Genomic DNA, 24,028 nt, shown 5'->3' on the forward strand with positions numbered 1-24,028 from the left:
TCTTTCATTTCTGAAAAGGCCTCTGAAAAATAATAAATAATAAAAAGTAGCCATCTGATTGGTTGCTATGGGCAACTCAGCAACTTTTCCTCTAGACAGGTTATGATAAATCTCCTCCAGTGATTCTGTGACAGTTCTCTCAAAGTTTCCAGCAGATTTAAAAACACATCCTGCCAATGGACCAACATCGGAGTTGCACTTAAGGAGGTATTCCGGCCTTATACATTTTATCCCCTATCCGAAAGATAGGGGATAAGATGTCTGATCGTGGGGTCTCACCAATGGGATCCCCCCGCGATCTTGATGCAGCTCCTAGCATTCTGTCTCGGGCGCTGCTCCCGAGACAGAGAGGCAACGTCATGCCATGCCCCTTCATGATGGCACACAACACCCCTCTGTTCAGGTCTATGGAAGGGGGCTTGACGTCATCAGGGGCATGCCGAGAGCTGCACCGAGATCGAGGTTGGGAGGTTCCAGTTTTCAGACATCATCTTTTCTGTCCTTTGGATAGGGGATAAGATGTCTAAGGCCAGAATACCTCTTTAAAGCATAATTTATTGGGATCTCCATCATCCACATCCTCCTTTTAGCCTCATTGCTGCATCTGATCATAAAACATAATGTTTATGTCGCAGAGATGGGATTTCATTGCACCATGACTATTTTAAGCAGCATTAGGTGAGTACAGGACTTTAAAAGTTTAATTTACTTTAGCCTTCTACCTTTTTCCATTGGTGATTTCCCCCTTTACTAGATTGCTAAGCTATATGTATTTTATTTCCCTCTATCTCTTGCATTACTATTTGAGAAAAGGCGAACCACCTGATAACCTGATGTGATGCCAATGCACAGATTCATGCCCATCCTTGCAGTTGTCCATTTTTCTGAAGAGTCTAAGGTTCTCCTCTCTAATATGCGCTGGATATACTTATGCAGGCTTTTCAAAATAAACGTGTCACTTGATAGGTTAAAGTAACTATGAGAATAAAAATAACTTACTTGAAAACTGAATGGCAAATCCCGATTTGCTGATGTAAAAGTCGGTGTCAAATTGGATGGTGACAATATTAAGGGTGCTGTGAATTCCTTCGGGAATAAGGGAGCCGCTTATCTCTTTGAGCAGCATCTCATTTTCGAGGGGCCCATCCCAAACACGTAGGAGGTCATGTGACGCTTCTGTGTCGAAAGCCAGGAACTGTAGGCTGCAAATGAAAGAATAAAGATGAATTTTTAATAAATTGTGGAAGCCTCTGCTAGCATTTCTACTGCGGTGTATATAGTAGTATATAGCAGTGTATACGGATACTGGAAGCCTGTGCTAGCATTTCTACTGCGGTGTATATAGTAGTATATAGCAGTGTATACGGATACTGGAAGCCTGTGCTAGCATTTCTACTGCGGTGTTGCTATCAGTGTGTGAAGAGTGGGAGAAGAGGGTTGCATTGACAATCCAACACAATGGGCAACACATTGAACACATTTTATAAGTGGTCAGAAACTTGTAAATAACCTATAAAAAAATAAAGATACGTTAAAACCAAGCACATCACTGTTTTTCTTGTGAAATTCCCAATAAGTTTGATGTGTCACATGACCCTCTTCCTATTGAAAAAACTAAAGTTGGATTCAAAATGGCCTTTATCAAAATGGCCGCCGTGGTCACCACCCATCTCGGAAAGTTTCCCCCCTCACATATACAAATGTGCCACAAACAAGAAGTTAATATCACCAACCACTCCCATTTTATTAAGGTGTATCCATATAAATGGCCCACTCTGTATAGATGTGCCATGCACAATATATGTATATTGCATTATTATTATTATTTTTTTTAGCCTCTGTCAGGAGAGGCGTATGTTTGCTCCTCCTGGGCTCTATATAAGAAGGCTGGTTTAGAGTAAAGATATGACATGTATATTATATTACAATATTATTATTATTATTATTATTAGCCTTTGTCAGGAGAGGCTTATGTCCGTTCTTCCTGAATTGATCTTAGTCTCCTGGATTGCTACTGGTACTGTTTGTCTGTTTCTGCGCTGCAGTATTTTTGTATCACTGTGTTTGTTGCTGTACAATGATTCTTTATCCTCCATCTTACCATTTATTTATCTTTAGGATTTTTTTGTTGATTCAGAATCTACTTATTCCTCTGTGGATTCACAGAGATCTGGGAGCAAAACCTCTGCTAAAAGAAGACACCTAGTGTGCAAAATGGTGACAATCCGCTGCCTGATGACAGCGACTATACAACTTGTCCGTCATACCTACCCATCCCTCCGACCTCTGAAGAGACAACTATTAGGGACATGTATATTTGGGTCAAATACTCTATTTCTGTCTCATCTCTTCTACCTACCATGATTCCCCAGAGTTAAGCAGGATAATATTTCCTTCTGGAAAGGCTTGAAAAATGAATTCCTCTAGTGCAGACCGAGGGTCAGACTGCTATTTGTGGGAGGCTCCATCCACTTCTATGGGCCTATGGCCTTTATGTGGGTAGAAGGCCTCACCAGTCTTATAAGGCTAAGTTAAAAAAGCCTGAAAGAGGTCTGGTGGTCTCCTAAAGTCGATATGGCAATTGCTAAGTTGTCCAAGGGGGCTTAAAATGATTTCAGCTAGTGCAGACCAAGCGTCAGACTGCTGTTTGTGGGAGGCCTCATCCACTTCTATGGGCCTAGGGCTTTTATGTGGGAAAAAGCCAGTGCACCGAAGCTTTCTTCGGATTGCAGTAAGAATTTAAGGAATATAAGGAATTCTGCATCACCTTCAATTCAGAGGACTATACCTGACCACTGACTGATCATTACTGCTGTGGTGGTAATTTTCAGGTGACTGGAAATAAGATTTATCCTATACCTGAGCTCTGGCAGATGTTTGCCAGCTCTCTACAGTTGTCAGAATTACCTCCTTTCAGATCTAGGCTGGATTACTAAAGGACAACTGTAGTGGTCCACATTTATATATGCCCGTGCCCGGGTCTCAAAAATAAATAAAATAAACTCATACATATCTTCCTACGGGCCCCCGTTGGTCCGGCACAGGCCTCACGGTCCGGCAGTGCTGACGTCATTCCACTTCCTGGGGACGCCGCAGAGCCGTCAGTGTATCACCGGCCGTAGCGATGTCCCGCCCCGGTCAGTGATAGGCTGAGCCCACTGTCATGTAAGTAGCTCTGGCCGGCTTCTTACATGACAGTGGGCTCAGCCTATCACCAACCAGAGCGGGACATCGCTACGGCCGGTGATACGCCGACGGGTCAGCGGCATCCCCGTCCCCAGGAACTGGAATGATGTCAGCACTGCCGGACCGTGATGCCTGTGCAGGACCAACGGGGGCTCTTAGGAAGGTATGTATGAGTTTATTTTGTTTATTTTTGAGGCCCGGGCATAGGCATATATAAATGTGTACCACTACAGTTGTCCTTTAATCTGGACAAATCAGATTTAAAGGGGTATTCCAGGCAAAACCTTGTTTTATATATAGATATCAACTGGCTCCGGAAAGTTAAACAGATTTGTAAATTACTTCTATTAAAAAATCTTAATCCTTCCAATAGTTATTAGCTTCTGAAGTTTTCTGTCTAACTGCTCAATGATGATGTCATGATGGGAGAATATCCCCATAGGAACTGCACAGCTCCCGGGACGTGAGTCATCAGAGAGCAGTTAGACAGAAAACAACAACTCAACTTCAGAAGCTAATAACTATTGGAAGGATTAAGATTTTTTTTATAGAAGTAATTTACAAATCTAATATAGGGAAAAAAAATATATAAAATATATAAAAAACAGTCCTCTAAAGTACTAGGGGTATGGAAAAAGAAAAATGAGTGAATAGAATGTGGATCCAATTGTTTTAGTGAAAATAAAATTGTGTTTATTATGTAGAACAATATAATATACAGCCAATCACCTGGCAGGGCCCTGGCAGGTGAAAGGCAATACAATGTTAGGTGATTGGCTGTATATTATATTGTTCTACATAATAAACACAATTTTATTTTCACTAAAACAATGGTACCCATAGGATAGTTCTTCCACCCTACTGGTAAAGATAATAATGTGAAAACCTTGGATCTGCTCAGATGTCTTCCATTTTAGGAAGGAGAATAATCTCTTTGTGGTATACCAGGACACAAATTGTGGCAAGAAAGTTTCCAAACCCACAATATCCAGATGGTTGTGATTGAATCTCTTCTGACTGGCGGCTGACATGTATCCACCTGTATCTACAAGTGCCACTCTAACTGAATGGTTGCTCTACCTGAATGGTTGCTGCCTCATGGGCTAAACGAGGTTCATCCCCTTTGAAGTATTTTTTTTTCAAGCATTACAGACTTGAGGAGTTATATTTGCCAAAGACTGCAATAAATACTGTTATATTTTATTCCCACCCTGGGGTTATGCTATGTAAATCCCCATCATTGTGCTGATGGCAGATGAGAGGGAAGTGTAAGATTTAAGTAGTTAATCTTGTTTCCCTTAGTCTGACAGCAGCACAAACTTCCCTCCTTCTTAATGTTGTGTTTATGTTATAATTTCTCAGGTGAGTGGATACAGGGAGCCTTATGGGGGGAGGGGCTCTAGTTACTGAGGTTGTTTTTTATTAAAATTATCCTAAGGTCCTGCAAGCTCACAGGGGCAGAGTTACCCCATCATTGTGCTGCTGTCAGACTAAGGGAAACAAGATGAACTACTTAAATCTTACACACACACACAGATATTTATTGTCTTTATTGTTTTATTGTATATATTGTCTGAGAGTGCTCAGAGTGAGCCTGATTTTATTTCAATCTATATTATGCTGACAAGGATTTGCATGTTTATAAAGGTTCCCATTTAATTGTAAATGTTAAATATTATTTCTAATTCAGTTTTCTGTTATTCTATTTTGCTTTGTCTGTCTCCATTCTTGTGTAAATGATCTTGATTATATCAAATCTTACCAGAAATATTTACTTTAGTTATTTCAGATGCAGGTAAGAAAGAAATTTGCCAAACAGTTGTTTGTGTGAATGTTAATGTCTTGTTGAAGGGTGGTATAAAGTCAGTGACATCTGCGCAAATATCTTTTCCTGGGAGGTTACAGCTGTAACTTAATGCTTTTCAGAATCTGGCAGTAAGGTAAACACATGTCAAAAGTAAGATATTATAGTACCTGCAATATCAGGCAGACAACCTCACATGGGGAAGTGGAGGGAGGACTGCAGCTACTGGCATTCAGTATACTTCACAATGAAGTAAAAATAACCGTGGGTCAGGCAAAAGGACAGGCAGGTTTCTAGGTTAAGTGAGTGGGCTGTTGAGTTAGGCAAGCAAAAAGTACAAACTACCTAGAGAAGCGTACTAGGTATGGTATAGTGAGAGGGTAAGTAGCAGTCAGGTGTTGCAAAGGAAATGCCCTTGATTCTAGAGACAAACGTGAGTCCATCTATCCAACAGCTAGAACTTGGTCATTCAGTAGGAGAATAATCTTGAAGAGGTGCTCCGGTGGAAAACTATTTTTTTTTAAACCAAATGGTGCCAGAAAGTTAAACAGATTTGTAAATCACTCCTATATAAACATCTTAATCCTTCCAGTACTTATAAGCTGCTGTATGCCCCAGAGGAAGTTGTATAGTTCTTACCAGTCTGACCACAGTGCTCTCTTTCTATGTCAGGAACTGTCAAGAGCAGGATGGGTTTGCTGCTACTCTAGACAGTTCCTGACATAGACAGAGGTGTCAGCAGAGAGCACTGTGGTCAGACAGAAAATAAATTCAAAAAGAAAGGAACTTCTTCTAGAGCATACAGCAGCAGATACGTACTGGAAGAACTGGAAAACTTTATTTTATTTTTTTTATCAACTGGTGACAGAAAGTTAAACAGATTTGCAAATCACTTCTATTAAAAAAGCTTAATCCTTCCAGTACTTATTAGCTGCTGAATATTACAGAGGAAATTATTTTATTTTTGGAAAACACAGCTCTCTGTTGACATCACGAGCACAGCGCTCTCTGCTGACATCTCTGTCCATTTTAGGAACTGTCCAGAGCAGCATATGTTTGCTATGGGGATTTTCTCCTACAATGGACAGTTCTTAAAATGGACAGAGATGGCAGCCGAGAACACTGTGGTCATGATGTCAGCAGAGAGCGCTGTGTTCCAAGAACAAAATAATTTTCTCTGTAGTATTCAGCAGACTACTGTAAGGATTAAGGTTTTTTAATAGAAGTAATTTACAAATCTGTTCAACTTCCTGGCACCAGTTGATTAAACAAAAAAGTTTTCCACTGGAGTAACCCTTTAAGACCGTGTAAAGATCAGCTTTTATGTTTTTATTATGTCTTGATAGGTTTAAAAAAAAAAAAAAAAAAAAAAAAAGGTGTAATATTTTTTTCTCTGTAGAACTGTAAAGGTTGACCCTTTTGTCGTTTTTGTCCATTATTTCTCACAGGTTCCCTATGTATCTTGTAGTTTGACACTAAAATGTCTTCAGATAAAACAAGATTTCAATACATTCTAATGGAAAAACTACCGAGAGGTGCACAGTCATGACAAATATGATACATTTTGAGTGAACTTGAGTTCACAGAGATTCACATAAGGTAATTTTGTGATTTCAGATTCCGTCTTCAATTATCTTCAATTTGTTTTAACATAGAAATGAGATCATTTTGGTGACAGGATCCTGACATTATCATCTGTCATTGTTCTTAAAAAGAATTGTTTAATGTGAACATTTGCTGGAGAAAATTACTGTAATGAAACGAGGTGGTAAATCTCTTCAGAACCTCCTGACACTTTATTGCTTTATTGTTTTATTGCACTCTTTTGTCTTCCAAATACATTTAAGTGTCACCAAGTCAACTATGAACTGGGACGTTGGGGTGTAAGGATGCCGGGTTTGCAGTTAAAACAGTCATGGGTAGAGCTGTAGGGGTAGAAAACACTTAAAGGGGTATTCCGAGAAAAAAACATCGTATTCCCTATCGAAAGGATAGGGGATAAGATGTCTGATCGCGGGGGGCTTGCCACTGGGTCCCCCCCCCCCGCAATCTTCCTGCAGCAGCCCGCATTCTATGTGTAGCTGCGCCTGCAGTTTTGGAAACCACAGGGCTTCCGAGACGGGGACATGACGTCACGCCACGCCCCCTCCATTTATGGGATGGGGCAATGCGGTCGTTACGCCCCCTCCCATAGAAATTAATGGAGGGGGCGTGGCGTGACGTCACGTCCACATTTTGGAAGCTCGGAGGTCTCTGAAACTGCAGACGCAGCTATGCATAGAATGCGGGCTGCTGCAGGGAGATCATGGGGGGTCCCAGCAGCAGGCCCCCCGCGATCAGACATCTTATCCCCTATCCTTTTGATAGGGGATAAGATGTTTTTGCCCAAAATACCCCTTTAACCCTGGTGCCTGACCCAAATACCCTTTTCTATTAAAAAAAAAAACTCTAAATTGCACATAGTAGATGGAGTATTGTTACAGATTTTGATGTAGGGTTTCAGAGCTTAAATGGGCATTATAATTAAAAAAATTTTTGGTATTGCACTGGAATTATATGAAATTTTCTTTTTTTTTGTGTGTTTAAAAAAGCTGCCATTAAGTGTCTCCCTACTTGTCCAGATCACATTTCCCCTATACCATGCAGAGACTTTGGACTCCTGCTGGCCTTGCAGAAATCCAAAATCAGGAAATGCAGTTTGGAGTGCTGAGGGGCGCGGGGGGGGGGGGGGGGGGTTCAGCCCTAGGCAATAAATTGCTTTTAACAGCTGCTGTATGCTCAAGAGGAAGTATTGTAGTTATTTCCAGTCTAAACAAACACAAAAACATAGGGTTTCAACCTCTATATCAAAATACAAATCCGGGTGCAAAGCAGTAAATCCCAATAGCCATATACAAAACAAAAGAAAAAAATTGCAGATATACTATAATGCAGTGCACACCTATCAGTAACAACAATATTCTGTATAAAATATGAATCTTTATTAGCAAAAAATATACAAAGATACAAAAAGACAATGGGGTTTATTTACTAAGAGTGGAGTGTAGTTTTCTTTGTGGTTTTTGATTTCCCACTGGTATTTTCCCAAGGTATTTACAAAGGTTTCCCTGCATTTTGCACTTTTCCCTACATTTTGCTTTTCTTTACAGTAAATATTTTGGGATGTCCACACACCTCCTTTTTGGTTTTTCTTGTAAAATGGAGGGTTTAGATTTTTTGGGTCGCAAATTGTGTCGCTTGGAACGTGCAACACAATTTGGGTGCAAAACCTGACAAAAAAGAGTCGGGATCACCTTAGCAAATAAACCCCAATGCAAGTAACCCCTTAAGGACCCAGCCCATTTTAACGTTAAAGGGATACTCCGGCGCTAAGACATCTTATACCCTATCCAAAGGATATATAAGGTTATAGAAAGGAAGTGGTACACCCTGAGTCCTTAAGGGGTTAAGATTTTTAAATAGAAGTAATTTACAAATTTGTATAACTCTCTGGGTCCAGCTGATTGAATTCCAGCCCCCCCCCCCCCCCCATGGGAGTACGCTTCAACATTTTGGGCATAGCTAGGCTTTGATGACCTATCCCTGACAATTCCTCCCCCCCCCCAAAAAAAAAATGAAATAAAATAGGCAAGGCAGAATAGCGTGTTGATGCCCGCACCTTTTAACCCCTTCTGGGAATCATCAACAAACTTTGTCTATACCAATGCACTTGCTTTTTATCTTGTAGATTCTAAGACATCTCATAGATTTTCGAAATAAAAAATGACCTAGACCTGCTTCCTATTCCTAATTTACCCCAACTGTGTCCCGCGGCTCTTTAGATTTCTTCTGCTCGCAATAACGTATTGATAACCTACCTTTATCTTGAAACTTACTCTCCCTTCCTGCTGTTTCCCATCTTGACAATTCACTAATCTTACTCCTTCTTATCCTTAAAACTTTCTTCTTTTCCCAACAAAGTTATCACCTCTAACATTTGTCTATTTTTTCAGCCACACAGATTGAACCTTTAACAGACTTTACCAGCTTTAGTAGAGGCTAACGTTCGAATGAAGCACTTTGTTGGTGTGCATTGCACTTTATGGCTGTATATTTAACTGTTTTAACTTGTGTTTTCTGTTTCTGGAGCTTGCTCTTTGCAGCTGTGTGCTAATGCACCTTCTATACAAGTACTGTACTATTTGCATTGTATTTGCTGCTTGTGACTTATGCACACCATTTCTTTAGTCTTTTTTTTTTCTGGTTATGATATTATCTCTATCCGGTAACACCACAAAGTCTGCTTTTTCAGTTGCTGCGTTCATTCATTTTTATGTATTACAACAAACGTGTTTTTTTTTTAAAGTTTTTTTCTTCAAATTAATAAAATTTGTGCTCGTACATCACATTTACCCTTCGCATTGGTATTTCTCTGTCTGTGACAACCTGAACTATAAAGTGATCATGTTTGTTTTTTGCAATGTACACATTAAAAATAAATGTAAAAAAAAACAATGCTCCTATTGTTGTCTCAAAAAACCCTAAAAACATCAACTTTACCCTCAAAATGATACTAATCAAATGTCAGTTGATATAGATATAGTAAAAATAAAATAAACATTTCCATCAACAACAACAAAAAACATAATAATAATAAAAGTGATGGCTCTCAGAAAATAGAAACACGGAACGTATCTTTTAAAATTTCTTTATTGTGCAAAAGTAAATCATACACAAATTTGGTGTTGTCAGAATTTGCTGATACCATTCATATGGTATAGTCAATATTCCCACAGATATGAAACCATCAAATCATTGGGGAATTTGACAAATAAATAAAATAAATAAATAAATAAAATTAAATAAATGAATAAATAAATGTATGATTTTTAAAATGTATAGGTAACACTATAAATAACTAACTTTCTTGGTACCCAAAAAAGTGGTACCCTAAAGGGGTAAGTAACCCCTTTAGGGGAATGTAGAGGGTGAGCTGGTAGGCTTGTAGAAACAGTGATGGTGACCGGACAGCAGTTTCACGTATTTGTAACATTGCAGATCTAATAACACTGGGATAATTTTACACATATATACAAATAAAATGATTCAAATCTATCTGTTGTAACTAGCATTATAATAGTATTAAATCCACAGAAACCTGCTGTTAATGTTCCTGTGTGTGTTTTAATTTGCTTCCATTTTTGCTACCTTAGATTATTTAGTACATTTACTAGAAGCTATCGCTGGCTGCTGTTTCCTACTCCATCCTGTGATTATATGTGTAACACAACAGGTCTGAGGCGCTTGTCATGATTAATTAGCTTTACTCCCATACGGATTAGTGGTGAGATTTGACTGTACCGCCTCACATCATTTCCAGTACTGTTTGTTCCAATGAGCAGCTACAAACCACATATTACATACATAATTATACAGATATTTAAAATCATCACTATTACCTCTATAATAAATTGTTGTTACATTATTTAAAGGGGTACTCTGGTGGAAAACTTTTTTTTAAATCAATTGGTGCCAGAAAGTTAAACAGATTTGTAAATTACTTCTATTAACAAATCTTAATCCTTCCAGTACTTATTATCTGCTGAATACTACAGATAAAATTATTTTCTTTTTGGAACACAGAGCTCTCTGCTGACATCACGAGCACAGGGATCTCTGTCCATTTTAGGAACTGTCCAGAGCAGCATATGTTTGCTATGGGGATTTTCTCCTACTCTGGACAGTTTTTAAAATGGCAGAAAGCACTGTGCTCGTGATTCAGCAGAGAGCTTTGTGTTCCAAAAAGAAAATAATTTCCTCTGTAGTATTCAGCAGCTAATAAGTACTGGAAGGATTGAGATTTTTTTTAAAGAAGTAATTTACAAATCTGTTTAACTTTCTGGCACCAGTTGATTTAAAAAAGAAATACGTTTTCCACCGGAGTACCCCTTTAAATGGGTACTCCGCTGCTCAGCGTTTGGAACAAACTGTTCGGAACGCTGGAGCCGCCAGGAGCTCGTGACGTCATAGCCCCGCTCCCTCATGATGTCACGCCCCCTCCCATAGACTTGCATTGAGGGAGTGGGGCGATGATGTCATGAGCTTTCGGCGGCAGCTCCAGTGTTGTGAACAGTTTGCTCCAAATGCTGAGTAGCGGAGTACCCCTTTAAGCTGATCTTCCATCCAAGTTACTATAATGAGGCTCGGGGCTTTCATTTACAGATAGGGAGTCATGTTTTGAATGAAGTATACAAGCAATGCAATACAGCAAAGCAATTTATTCACACATGTATATTCTATATTCTACACAATAGAAATTGGAAATGATGAACATTACATGGAGTCCATTATAAAGGGATATTTCATTTTTCAGCTTTTTCATGGGAAAACAAAAGTAATGTAATTTTTCAAGATTAATGCCTCTTATACTGTGTATTAATTCCCTATATTTGCAATACATTTGCTTGTAGTAACTGAATATTGCATTTTTCCAGTAATGGAGATTGATCGGCCTAATGGCCCTATAATACAGGGAAATTATCGGCTGAATAGGACAATGATGGTCCTGTGTAATAGGCCCAGAGATGAGCATAAAAACAAGGAGGGATTTGACAGTTTTAAAAATTGGCTGTATATCACCCTAAGTCATAGGACACGTGCGGCTGATGAATGATAGGAAGAAAGGGCCACATGAGCCATCCTGCGATCATTTGTGCCTCACTTTCTGCCCGATACCAAGAAATGCAATAGACTCAGTAAATGAGGACCTATCTAGAGCATTGGAGGACACGTCAGACAGAAGTTGGGCTGTGTCATAAAGACAGAGGACTCTGCTGCCTTATCCAGTGGATAACCAGGGTCAAAGGTCTCCACAGTAGGAATATTCTAACTCTCCTTGGCCCTCAATAGACTTGTCACAGCGAGCGCTCCTTTCTCCACCTCCGGACCGGAGAGACCGCTGCCTGTGTCCTCCGTGCTGGGGTCCCGGCATCTCCCGGTCAAACACACTGACTGGGAGCGCGGGTCTCACTGTGGCAGGGACGCGGCTAGCGTGGCGGCTGGTCCCCACTCACGCACCGCTTCCCCATTCATCTCACCTGCTCCCCGCGCGGCACTGCTTGCTCCAGGGTCCCAGCGGTTGGCCCCGCTCTCTAGGGTGCGCGCGCGCCGGCTTCAGTAAATTTAAAGGGCCAGCACACCGGTAATTGGTGGGCTGGTTCACACCTCCCATTGTGATTTCCCAATAAAAGGCACCTGCCCCTTCCTGCCCTTGCCGGATCTTTGTGCCTTGTGCCTCTGAAAAAGCGTTCCCTTCAGTGATTATTGCCTTGCCAGTTGCCGTACCCATTGCTACCGTATACTCGCCTGTGAACCCTTGCTAACTGCCCTGACCTCTGCTACGTCCGACTACGCTCTTGCCTGCTCCCTGTGTACCACGCCATATCAGCCACCAGAGAGGTCAAGTTGCTACTGGAGGATACGACCTGGTGGTTACCGCCGCAGCAAGCCCATTTCGCCTTGCGGCGGGCTCTGGTGAAAACCAGTAAACACTTAGAACCGGTCCTCTGGTACAACCCGCGTCTTCGCCTCTCTGGTTCAGAGGATCCACTACTAGTCCTGCCGGTACGTGACAAGACTCTACCTAAGAAGCATAACATTCAGCCCTTATTTTTTTTTACCCTTCTGTTTTTATTGCCACCTGTCATGTTTTACTGTATCTATTGACCTTTCTTAGTTATAGCCCACTTGCCACCCTCCATGGCATAACTTCTTCCATCAACATGGGTTTAGGAAGCCTAACCTTTCATAAAGCACTCTCTAAACTATCAAGTTCAATCAGATTTTTCCCATATTGTTCATCCACCTCTTCACACATATTGTGATCACTGGTTGGACACTGACCCTTTTGGGCCACAGCCTTTTGTTTCTTCCCCTTTTTTTATCACAAGATTTTTATATTTGTGCCATACGTCTTTTTCCAATTAATACTCCCCAATAAGAATATACACAGTATCAGTACCAGACCTGTTACCTTTCTGCTTGCATTCTCATACATTGTCTTCTGGTTTGGGACTGTTGTTCATGTCATATTTTTTTTATACTTCCTTTTTTACATGTTTTACAACAAATACAACAAATGTTGCACCATCTGTACTTACATACAGATCTTCCTTCACAGACAAGAACAACAATATTTAAAAGTTGTACCTGTACATATGTATTGATACAGACATGAATTGTTTAACAAAATATATGGGGGGAATTTTATCAAAACCTGTGCAGAGGAAAAGTTGCCCAGCTGCCCATGGCACACTTTCATTTTTAACAAGGCCTCTGCAAAACAAAAGAAGTGATCTGATTGGTTGCTATGGGCAACTGGGCAACTTTTCCCCTGCACAGGTATTGATGAATCTCCCCCATAGATCCTACATAAGGGCATGTAATGGTTAGGGACTGAGGATGAGGCAGAGGCCAAAAAGGGACAGTGTCAAACCAATGGATCACAATAGCTGTGAATAGATGGGTGGGAACAATATGGTAAAAAATAAAGATTGCACTTGGTAATTTAGGGGGCTTAACCCCTTAAGGACACAGCCTATTTTGGCCTTAAGGATGCAGAAAATGTTATTTTTACGTTTTCATTTTTTCCTCCTCGCCTTCAAAAAATCATAACTCTTTTATATTTTCATCCACAGACTAGTATGTTTTTTGCGCGACCAGTTGTCCGTTGTAATGCCATCACTCACTTTACCATAAAATGCACAACCAAAAAATACTATTTGTGTGGGGAAATTAAAAAGAAAACCGCAATTTTGCCAATTTTGGAAGGTTTGTTTTCACGCCGTACAATTTATGGTAAAAGTGACATGTGTTCTTTATTCTTTGGGTCAATACGATTAAAATGATACCTGTGATAACATACTTTTCTATTACTGTTGCACTTAAAAAAAATCACAAACTTTTAAACCAAATTAGTACGTTTAAGATCCCCCTATTTTGAAGACCTATAACTTTTTCCTTTTTCCGTATAAGCGGTGGTATGAGGGCTCATTTTTTGCGCCATGATCTGTACTTTTTATTGATACCATATTTGCTTATATAAAACTTTTAATACATTTTTTATAATTTTTTTGGGAATAAAATGTTATAAAAAAAAAGCAGCTATTTTGGACTATTTTTTTTTACGTTCACGCCGTTCACCGTACGGTATCATTAACATTTTATTTTAATAGTTCAGATATTTATGCACGCGGTGATACCAAATATGTATATAAAATATTTTTTTTAACACTTTTTGGGGGTGAAATAAGGAAAATGGGTCAATTTACGTTTTTTGGGGGGAGGGGGTTTTTCACATGTTTTTTTCATTTTTTTAAAAACTTTTTTACTTTTATTTTTACACTTTAATAGTCCCCATAGGGGACTATTTAAAGCAATCATTTGATTGCTAATCCTGTTCAGTGCTATGGATAGGACATAGCACTGATCAGGTTTATCGGTCATCTTCTGCTCTGGTCTGCGGGAAGGCAGATCAGAGCAGAAGACTCCCGGAAGACAGCGAAGGCAGGTGAGGGGACCTCCGGCTGCTGTGCTGGATGATCGGATCGCCGCGGCATCCAATTAAGTGACCGCGATGCTGCAGATGCCGTGATCGGTGTTGATCACGGCATCTGAGGGGTTAATGGCGGACATCCGCGGGATCGCGGATGTCCGCCATTACCGGCGGGTCCCTGGCTGCGATCAACAGCCGGGACCTGCCGCGCATGATCGCTCCGATGCCCGCGGTTATGCTTAGGACGTAAATGTACGTCCTGGTGCGTTAAGTACCGCATCACCAGGACGTACATTTAGGTCCTTCGTCGTTACGGGGTTAAAGAGTACCTGTCATGAAACCATATTTTCTAAATTCACTACGATTATATTCCCTAACTACTCCTAACACCCCTCCACCCCTTTATAAAGCTGTTTATCATACCTTTCCCCTTGCTCACATTGTATGAGCTGACGGCACAAGAAAGTGGGTGTTCCCCAGCAGGCACAATGTCACCGAAGTCTGTGAGAGCTGTTCCTCGCCATGCCCCGCACACGCTTCCTGAGTTCGGTCTCCTGCCAGGCTGAGAGGAGACCAAGCTAATTGTTTGACTTGTGGCAGAGGACAGAACAGAGCTACCTAGTGGCTGTTTTTTTCAATCACATTAAAAACATATAAAGGTTGAGAATTTTAACCCCTTAAGGACACAGCTCATTGTGGCCTTAAGGACACAGCCAATTTTATTTTAGTTTTTGCCCCCTCGCCTTCTAAAAATTATAACTCTTTTATATTTTCATCCACAGACGCATATGAGGGCTTGTTTTTTGTGCGACCATCACTCATTTTACCATAAAATGTATGGTGCAACAAAAAATAAATATTTGTGTAGGGAAATTTAAAAAAAAATGTTGCTAATTTTGGAAGGTTTCGTTTTCACGCTGTGCACTTTACGGTAAAAATGACATTTTTTCTTTGTTCTGTGGGTCAATATGATTAAAAAGATACCCATGACTACATACTTTTCTATTATTGTACCGCTTATAAAAATCTCAAACTTTTTAACCAAATTAGTATGTTTAAATTCCCTCTAGTTTGACGACCTATAATATTCTCATTTTTCCGTATACGTGGCTGTAGGAGGGCTCATTTTTTGCAATGTGAACTGTACTTTTTACCGATACAACATTTGCATATGTGAAACTTTTAAATCACTTTTTATAAAAACCATACGGGATCATTAACATTATTTTTTTGATAGTTCGGACATTTACGCATGCGATGATACCAAATATGTTTATAAATATTATTTTAACACTTTTTGGGGTAAAATGGGAAAAAGGGAGGATTTACATTTTTATTGGGGGAGGGGATTTTTCACTTTTCTTTACTTTTTTTAAAACTCTTTTTAAGACCCCATATGGGACTATCTATAGCAATCAATAAGATAGGTAAAGAAAAAATAGGTTTGTGAGATGTACAGTAGTCTGAGGAAGGACCTAGCAGTTCCAAAACGCGTCTAGTCCTAGCATACCAAGTCAAGCACTACTACTCTCAAGCACTGCAACAACTAATCTAACCCTGAGGCTAAGCACAGACCAAGGAAATCATCCTAGCACGCACGGGACCACACACGCGCCCATCGCCACCAGCTCTGGTCACCGCTGGCCGGTACAGCAAAATTTCTTCACCTGCAGAGAGGACGGACACCGCAGAAGCTACAGGAAGCACCGGGTGAGCGGTACATAGTACCTGACATCTTCTACCCCCTTATCTGCTTACCTATATTTGCAACTGCTGGAGCCTCCTCTGTCTGTCCCACCACGGGACCACAGCACATGCTGCGGCTTTCCCACTCTGCTGTATCCAGCACGGTCGCAGCACCGCCAACAGCTATACTACTACAGGCTTGTATCCTTCTCATATGACAGCCGCAATATTGCTTTATCGGATACAGTGTTTCTACGGGACGAGATTGTCCCCACGGTCGCAGTACCGCTATATCCATAACTTTGTTTCACTTTACAATTGTTTGTTTCTCTCACCTTTGCATTAGAGACACTGCATAAGTACGGTCGCAGTACCGTGGATAACTTACTAACTTCTTTTCGGTCGCAGCACCGATACTGTGCATTGGCCAATTGGGTACATGGTCCAGTGGGACATATTGGCCAATATACGTGAATATTAACATCAGTTACTTGAGAAGCAGAGCTTCTGTCCAGTGCTTTGAACTATTGACTTTATGGCTATTGAATACTGACTCTAGGGTATAATTATTTGACTTGGTATTATCAGTGTAGTACTATATTTTTTAATTTGTTTTTTATTTATTATTATTTTTTATTGTGTATTGGAAAATATAAGTGCTAGGGCCCAGTACTTTTTTCCATATATTGTATGTCATTTTATAACAAATAAGTTGTTTAAGCATCCAAGTACAAACCATTCCACTTTTCCTTCTTTCTCTCTCCCCTTTTTTTTATTTTTTTATTTATTTATTTTTTATTATTATATATTTTATATATATTTTTTTTTAGATTTTTTTTATTTTATTTATTTATTTATTTTTCCTTTTTTTTTTTTCCTCTTTGTCCTCTTCACATTCATTCATCACACCTAACCTCTATCACAGCTACACTAACATACACGCCTCAGCCATACACACATCATATACACACACTCACACACACTGTCATACATTTTCAACGCATCTCATACACCGCCATACACTCTAGTACATTCATTACCATACATATCACATTCACAATTTATAACACACTACCATAACCATCATCCCATATATACAGACACACTGACAACACCCTACCACTACACCACCCAATCTCACCAGAAAACCACTATAGTAATCCCCATAGACCTAGAGAACCAGTCACCTTTTTTCCTTTCTCGATCTATAGCAATCAGTTGATTGCTAATACTGTTCATTGTTATGCATAGGGCATAGCTCTGATCAGTGTTATCGACGATCTTCTGCTCTGGTCTGCTCAATCTCAGACCAAAGCAGAATACACCTGGAGACAGTCTGAGGCTGGTGATGGGACCACAGGCCGCCATGCTGGATGATTAGATCACCGTGGATCGATCTGATCATCCATTTTAAGTGCCGTACTTCAGCAGATGCCGTGATCTCTATTGATCATGGCATCTGAGGGGTTAATGGCGCATATTAGTGTGATCGCTGATGTCTGCCATTACCGGCTGGTCCCTGACTGCTGACGGACCTGCCGCACATGATGCGAGCACCGTTCCGGTGCTCGCGTCATGTGTAGGATGTAAATGTATGTCCTGGTGGGTTAAGTACCAGGGCATCAGGACTTACATTTACATCCTATGTTATTAAGGGGTTAAAGAAGATATCCCATGCAGCAAAGTAAAAAAAAATACATAGCCATTCCATGGTATATTCACCTACCACACCTCTGACATGTTTGTGTTTTTTTTTTGTTGGCCCCCATTTACCTGCTATTCAGCTCATAATTTCCAGTTACTTCCTGGTTATGGTGGCTATGCCTGTGATCTCAAAGACTACATTTCCCTGCATGCACTGCTCTCATTTCCTGCTCTCAGCTGCCTGAGCAGAGAGCTTGTTACCACCCCTAACTTATGTTAGTCACTCCCACAGCTCTGCTAGCTCACTCCCACATAACACTGAGCTCCAATCATAGCCCTATACAGCAGGGTGCCCAGGAGGAAACAAAATGTAATCTCAGTGCACAGAGAGAGGGACCCTGGAGTTGACCACCTTAGCTCTAGCCCCGTAAATCCCTCTCTCCCCAGTTCTCAGTGTGACAGCTCTACTCTCGCAGCTCCCTCTCTCCCTCCCCTCCATTCTCAGTGTGACAGTTTTACACTGGCAGCTCCCTCACCTCCCCCCTCTCCTCCGTTTTCAGTGTAAAAACATTAGCAAGGAGAGGGGAGAGAATCAGCCTGTTTGCTGGGGCTGCTATGATCTGAATCAGCCGGCATATAGGCAGTGCTGCTCAGCCAATCACTGCAGAACAGAGGGAGGACAGTGTGAATATTCTTCAGATGGGAGGGGCTAAGGCGGAGCACAGGGAGCTCTCTGCAGCACAGGGGTTTTCTGGGTAATTGTCATGTCACGGCCCCGGGATGCTGCTGATAACCGCCTGAATAGGGGGTCGCAAGTCATGAAAACCTGGAACAGCTGAACTTCCTGTCAGACAGAAGAATGCAGAAAAAGCTTGTTTCCAAGCAGTATTGGTTATGGAAGTGATTTACAAACCTATATAACTTTACCTTCTGCTCTTAAAGCTGAACAATTTTTTACTGTGAGACATGTCCTTTAAGAGCAAGTAAATCGCAAAGTTTTTTTTAAAATGATCTATATAGGAACAACACATTAAAAGTTTAGTTTTGGTGAAAGGTACTCTTTAATGAAGTGCCAGGCTCCCCAAACCTATGTGAAAGGAAAATGTTATCTAGGGACAAAGTGCTTTAAGTTGTCCTGTCAACAGGATATTTTTATACATATAGTTAGCACGGTTGGCTGAAGGTGAGTGTCGATCAAGTTAAACCAACCAAAACTAAAATTGGAATTTTCCATAATCTAAGATGTAACTAAATATTTAATACATTTACCTTACAATGTTGCCAAGGTCCACTTCAATGACCCAAGTGCAGCGTAGATTGTTGTCATAAGGAAAAGGGTATCCAGGGGATAAAATTCTTCCAGATGACTCGCCTTTGAAACGGCCACCACATTCAGCTAAACAGGAAACTTATATAGTCAAAGTCATTTAATAGCAGAGACATTTACAATAGATAAATAATTTAATTTATATGACAAAAAATTATCAACATATTTTAATAAATATTTGTAAATATTCGTAAATATGTTTTCATTTTTCCTCCTAGTCTTTTAGAAAACATAGCTCTTTCATTGTTTCTTCTATAGTCCCATATAAGGGCTACTACCAGTTTTACTTTACAAGAAATCCTATATATTTTACCCTAAAATTGACGGCACAAGGGAAAAAAAATATTTGTGGAGGGGAAATAAAATAAAAAAAAGTCAATTTTGCAACTTTCAATGGGTTTGCTTTTACGTAGTGTGCTTTACAGTACAACTGACATGTTCTATTTATTCTGTGGCTCAATATGATAAAAAAAAATACCCATGTTTACTTCATTGTCTATTACTGTACTACTTTAAAAAAAATTTACTTTAACAAAATAAAATGAAATTGCCGTATTCTGACTATGTATAACTTTCATATGTTCCCTATACAGGGCAAATTTTTTTCACTGTGATCTGTAGTATTAACTAGTACCACATTTGCATGTATGCAAACTTTAATCCTTTTTTTAACCTTTATTTTTTTTTTTTTATATTTATACCGTTCACCGCACAGGATCATTAACATTATATTTAGATTTTTGGGACTTTTATTCCAAAACTCCCTTACATTATTAATATATGCATTGCACCCTTTTTATAATTTGTCAGTATTTTTTCACTATAGGACTATAGAAAAATCATATCAATTCATATAATAGCAATTTAATACGGCTGCAATGATTTGCCTTATCTATTGAGGTATTTGAAAAAGCTTAATAAAAATAGTTTACCAATACAAGATGGTAGAGGATAGTCCCATGCCCTCCTCTCTCCGGTCATGCATTTCAGCAGACTGCTTCCATGGAGTGTGTACCCAGGGTTACATCCGTAGATGATGGTGCTTCCAGCGAAATGTCCCTGGTCACTGATTTTGTATCCAAATTGTGGTACTCCGGGGTCTTCACAGTGTGACAATTCAAAACCTGAAAAGATGGTAAAATATGCCCTAAATGATTACTTTACTATTATGCACATTATGGGCCTCTTGTAAAATTTCCCCCCTTTAATTATGAAATGTTATATTTTTATTACATTTTTCACTCACTCACTCAGTTTTCATTTATTTAACCTCTCTGTTAAAAGGAGAAAAACAAAGCAAGAAAAAAAAAATATCAAAGACAGGGTAAACATTTTACTAAATTCCACAGTTGTTAACATAGCCCATTTTCAGAAAATTGGCAAAAACGTTTGAGCAGAATAATTACAGGTAAAAACATTAATGGGGTACTCCTGGAAAGTAAACATATAAAAAAAGTTCCAAAGCCACCACACTACCTGGATATTTTCCCTGTAAATGATCCTGCCTGATATGCATGGCTCCTGTGGCCCCTGTGGTCTTCTCTGGCTGCTTGATATTCTTTGCTATCCTTCCCTCCCCTTGCCTCATAGATACAACATTATCCAGGAATAACTGCAGCTCATTTCCCTCTCTGAGGGAAGCTCCCACCCTCATACACTGAGCAGCAGCGAAAAGTTCAGTGTGTGATTGGCTAAGGCTGCACCCACCTTCCAGCTCCCAGCACTAAACGGAGAATGAGTCATCAGTGCAGGACAGAAACCAGGTGGTGTGTGTCTCTCATGAGGGTGGAGGCTGCTTTTAGAAAGGGATTTGAACAGATAGGGAGCTGATGGCAATATGACAGTTTCCTTACTCCCTGCATGTAATTGGCAATTTAAAGAGGGCAAACTTCTCTATATAGCTAATGAATGATATTTAGACAAATACATAGGTTTATGAGAGGGAAAGGAAGGGTCATGGTTTAGTTCCCCATAGTACATCTTTAAAGTGATACTCCAGTGGATAATTTTTTTTTTAAATCAACTGGTGCCAGAAAGTTAAATAGATTTGTAAATGACTTCTAAATGAAAATCTTAACCCTTCCAGTACTTATCAGATGCTGTATGCTTCACAGGAAGTTATTTTCCTTTTGAATTTCTTTTCTGTCTGACCACACTGTTGATACTTCTGTCCGTGTCCAGATTAGGAGCAAATCCCCATAGTAAACATATCCTGCTCTAGACAGTTCCTGACATGGACAGATGTGTCAGCGAAGAGCACAGTGGTCAGAGAGAAAATAAATTCAAAAAGAAAAGAACTTCCTCTCAAGTATACAGCAGCTGATAAGTACTGGAAGGATTAAGATTTTTATTTACAAGTTATTTACAAAACTGTATAACTTTCTAGCACCAGTAGATTTTTTTTAATTGTTTTCAATTGGAGTACCCCCTTAAGAAATTGAGTAAAATGCCTCCCCCGTATATCTTTATTTTAAATTCACACAGAACTCTAATAGTACATGAGGCCCTATATATGAATACAGTTGTAGACATTTTTTTTTTATTTAAAAAAAAATAAACACTAATAGAATAAATAAAACACTATTTTGTTATAGCCATTATTATTGTTTATCTATTTTGCTGTTGCTGGCTGCTTAATAACTTTAAATGGTTAAAAAACATTCAGAAGGAATAATACGTACTAGTATAAACCAACTGGAAACCCTCATCATTAACTTCAGAGTCTGAATTAAATTCCACCCATAAATGGTTCGATGTGCTGCTCAATGTCAGTCCTCTCAAAGAAGATGCTGTAAAGGCCCCCAATAAGTGTGCTGTGTTGTCTCTCCCATCGTAGATCTGTAATACAAGGATGTACATTATTATACATATCAGCATAAAAACAAGAAAGGAATATCATAGGCATTTCCAAAAAATTTTGGCTAACCATACTTTTTATAAGGGCACTTAAAAGATGTGTCTAGAGAATAGGGGACAGAGTAGAGTATGAGTTTAGGGTGCTGCATACCATTCGCTCAGATTGAATAGGATGTTGGGTGGAGGAAATCCCTGACTATCAAAAGCTGCCATAGACACCACTATGAACTCTTACCCAAAAGGACTAAAGGAAGACCCCTTAGTGTTCAAAGAACTGGGCAAGCATGTTAGAGAAGCAACCATGAGAGGTTGTGCAACAAGTACTCTAGTCGACATATCCAAACCACCCTTAGTCACCTTAAAATATCGGAAAATGCTAATGTTTTATTCAGAGGTCAATATAGGCTTTGCATAAGTACCAATAATTTTTTATTTTTTTTGCCTAACTTTTTAATTGAAGGGAAAATCATACCCAGGACTCTATTACCCATAGTAGACAATGGTTACATAGAGAAACTCTCACTGGAGGATCTGTCGAGAGTGTACATGAAATGGATAACTCACTGATTTTAACTGCAAATTAAAAAAATTGTGTTTTCATCATGTTTTTCTCATATACTCCAGAGATATATTGGCACCATGTGCCCAAAAAAAAAAAAAAAATTGCTGATGTATTCAACTGCATACTCCCAATTTGTTCTTCACTTTTAATGGACCAACATAGTCATTCAACTAGTTACTATGTTTGGTGCATTTTCAAAAAGTATATGCTTATTTTGCAGGACTAAAAAGGGTCTACTGTGCTAAAGGCAACACAATGGCTCAAGGTTTGGAACTGTAGTATTGCAATGTCTGGGTCCTAAGTTCAAATACAACCAAGGACAACATCTGCATTGAGTTTGTTCCTCCTGAGTTTAGTATTTAGATTCTGAGACGCAGTGGGGGCAGGAATGGAGGTGAGTGATGAGAATTCAGTTTTGTAAAGTGGTGTGAAACATGTTAGTGCTATATAGATAAAGGTATTATTATTTAGAGGTATTATTTAAGGACCTGCAAAATGAACATACAAGTTACATTAAAGGGGTACTCCGCTGCCCTGCTTCCGGAGCTCCGCTCCCCAGCGTCCGGAAGTTTATTGTTCCGAACGCTGCGTGCAGGCTTCCGTGTTCTGGGCAGCCCCTCGTGACGTCATGCCCACCCCCTCAATGAAAGTCTATGGGAAGGGGGCGTGACGGCCGTTGTGCCACCTTCCCATAGACTTTCATTGAGGGGGTGGGCATGACGTCATGAGGGGCTGCCCGGAACACGGAAGCCTGCACGCAGCGTTTGGAACAATAAACTTCCGGACGCTGGGGAGCTGAGCTCCCAAAGCAGGGCAGCGGAGTACCCCTTTAATATATATACGCCAGTGACCTTTTTTTTTACAGGTTATTAAAGAAGCACTCCAGTTTTTTTTTTGTTTTTTTTTTTTGTTTTTTTTACCTATATCATGCACACTTACTGGAGGGACATTTAGAAAGCTTTTTAAATGGATTTTTCTCACAATGGGTCCATGCAACTTTTTGTGCGACAATTGCTTCAGAAACATTTCCAGGATTTTTACCCATTTAGAGCACTTTGTGCAGTGGTCACTGATTTACTAAGTGCGAATGTCGCAAAATTGTCGCAGGATCCCAGAAATAGATGGTTTCTCAGGTCAATTCAGCCCCCTCCTACATTTTTTGTGTGACTTTTGAGTCAGGGTATATGCGACTTTTCACACAAAAGTCACATGTCTGCACAAAATCTTTTTAGAAGTTGCATCAGTGAAATTTATCAAAGTCTGTGGTTGATAAATGTAGCACACGTCCGCAACTATTACAGCAACTTTTGTGCTCTAAAATAGTTAAGAATTCACACCAATCTTTGTAAATGACCCCCACCATCACTAGTCCTTCAGAACCATCTGTTTTATTCCAGCACAGTTGCATCTATACATTTCATTACTCTAACC

At 39.8% G+C, this 24,028-nt stretch overlaps 1 protein-coding gene across 6 annotated transcripts in view; it reads right to left on the reverse strand.

The window, feature by feature from the left end:
• Positions 1 to 24,028, reverse strand: part of CSMD3 (CUB and Sushi multiple domains 3) — a 1,342,864-nt gene that overhangs the window by 537,430 nt on the left and 781,406 nt on the right. For all 6 annotated transcript variants that reach the window (XM_056522623.1, XM_056522621.1, XM_056522626.1 and 3 more), the window contains 4 exons: positions 21,861 to 22,017; positions 20,112 to 20,303; positions 19,122 to 19,248; positions 1,000 to 1,202 (listed from right to left, as the gene is read on the reverse strand). In XM_056522623.1, the coding sequence (XP_056378598.1) occupies positions 1,000 to 1,202; positions 19,122 to 19,248; positions 20,112 to 20,303; positions 21,861 to 22,017 (679 nt within the window). The remainder of the gene's footprint in view (positions 1 to 999; positions 1,203 to 19,121; positions 19,249 to 20,111; positions 20,304 to 21,860; positions 22,018 to 24,028) is intronic.

This window comes from Hyla sarda, chromosome 5, assembly GCF_029499605.1.
Source record: "Hyla sarda isolate aHylSar1 chromosome 5, aHylSar1.hap1, whole genome shotgun sequence".
NCBI lineage: Eukaryota > Metazoa > Chordata > Amphibia > Anura > Hylidae > Hyla > Hyla sarda.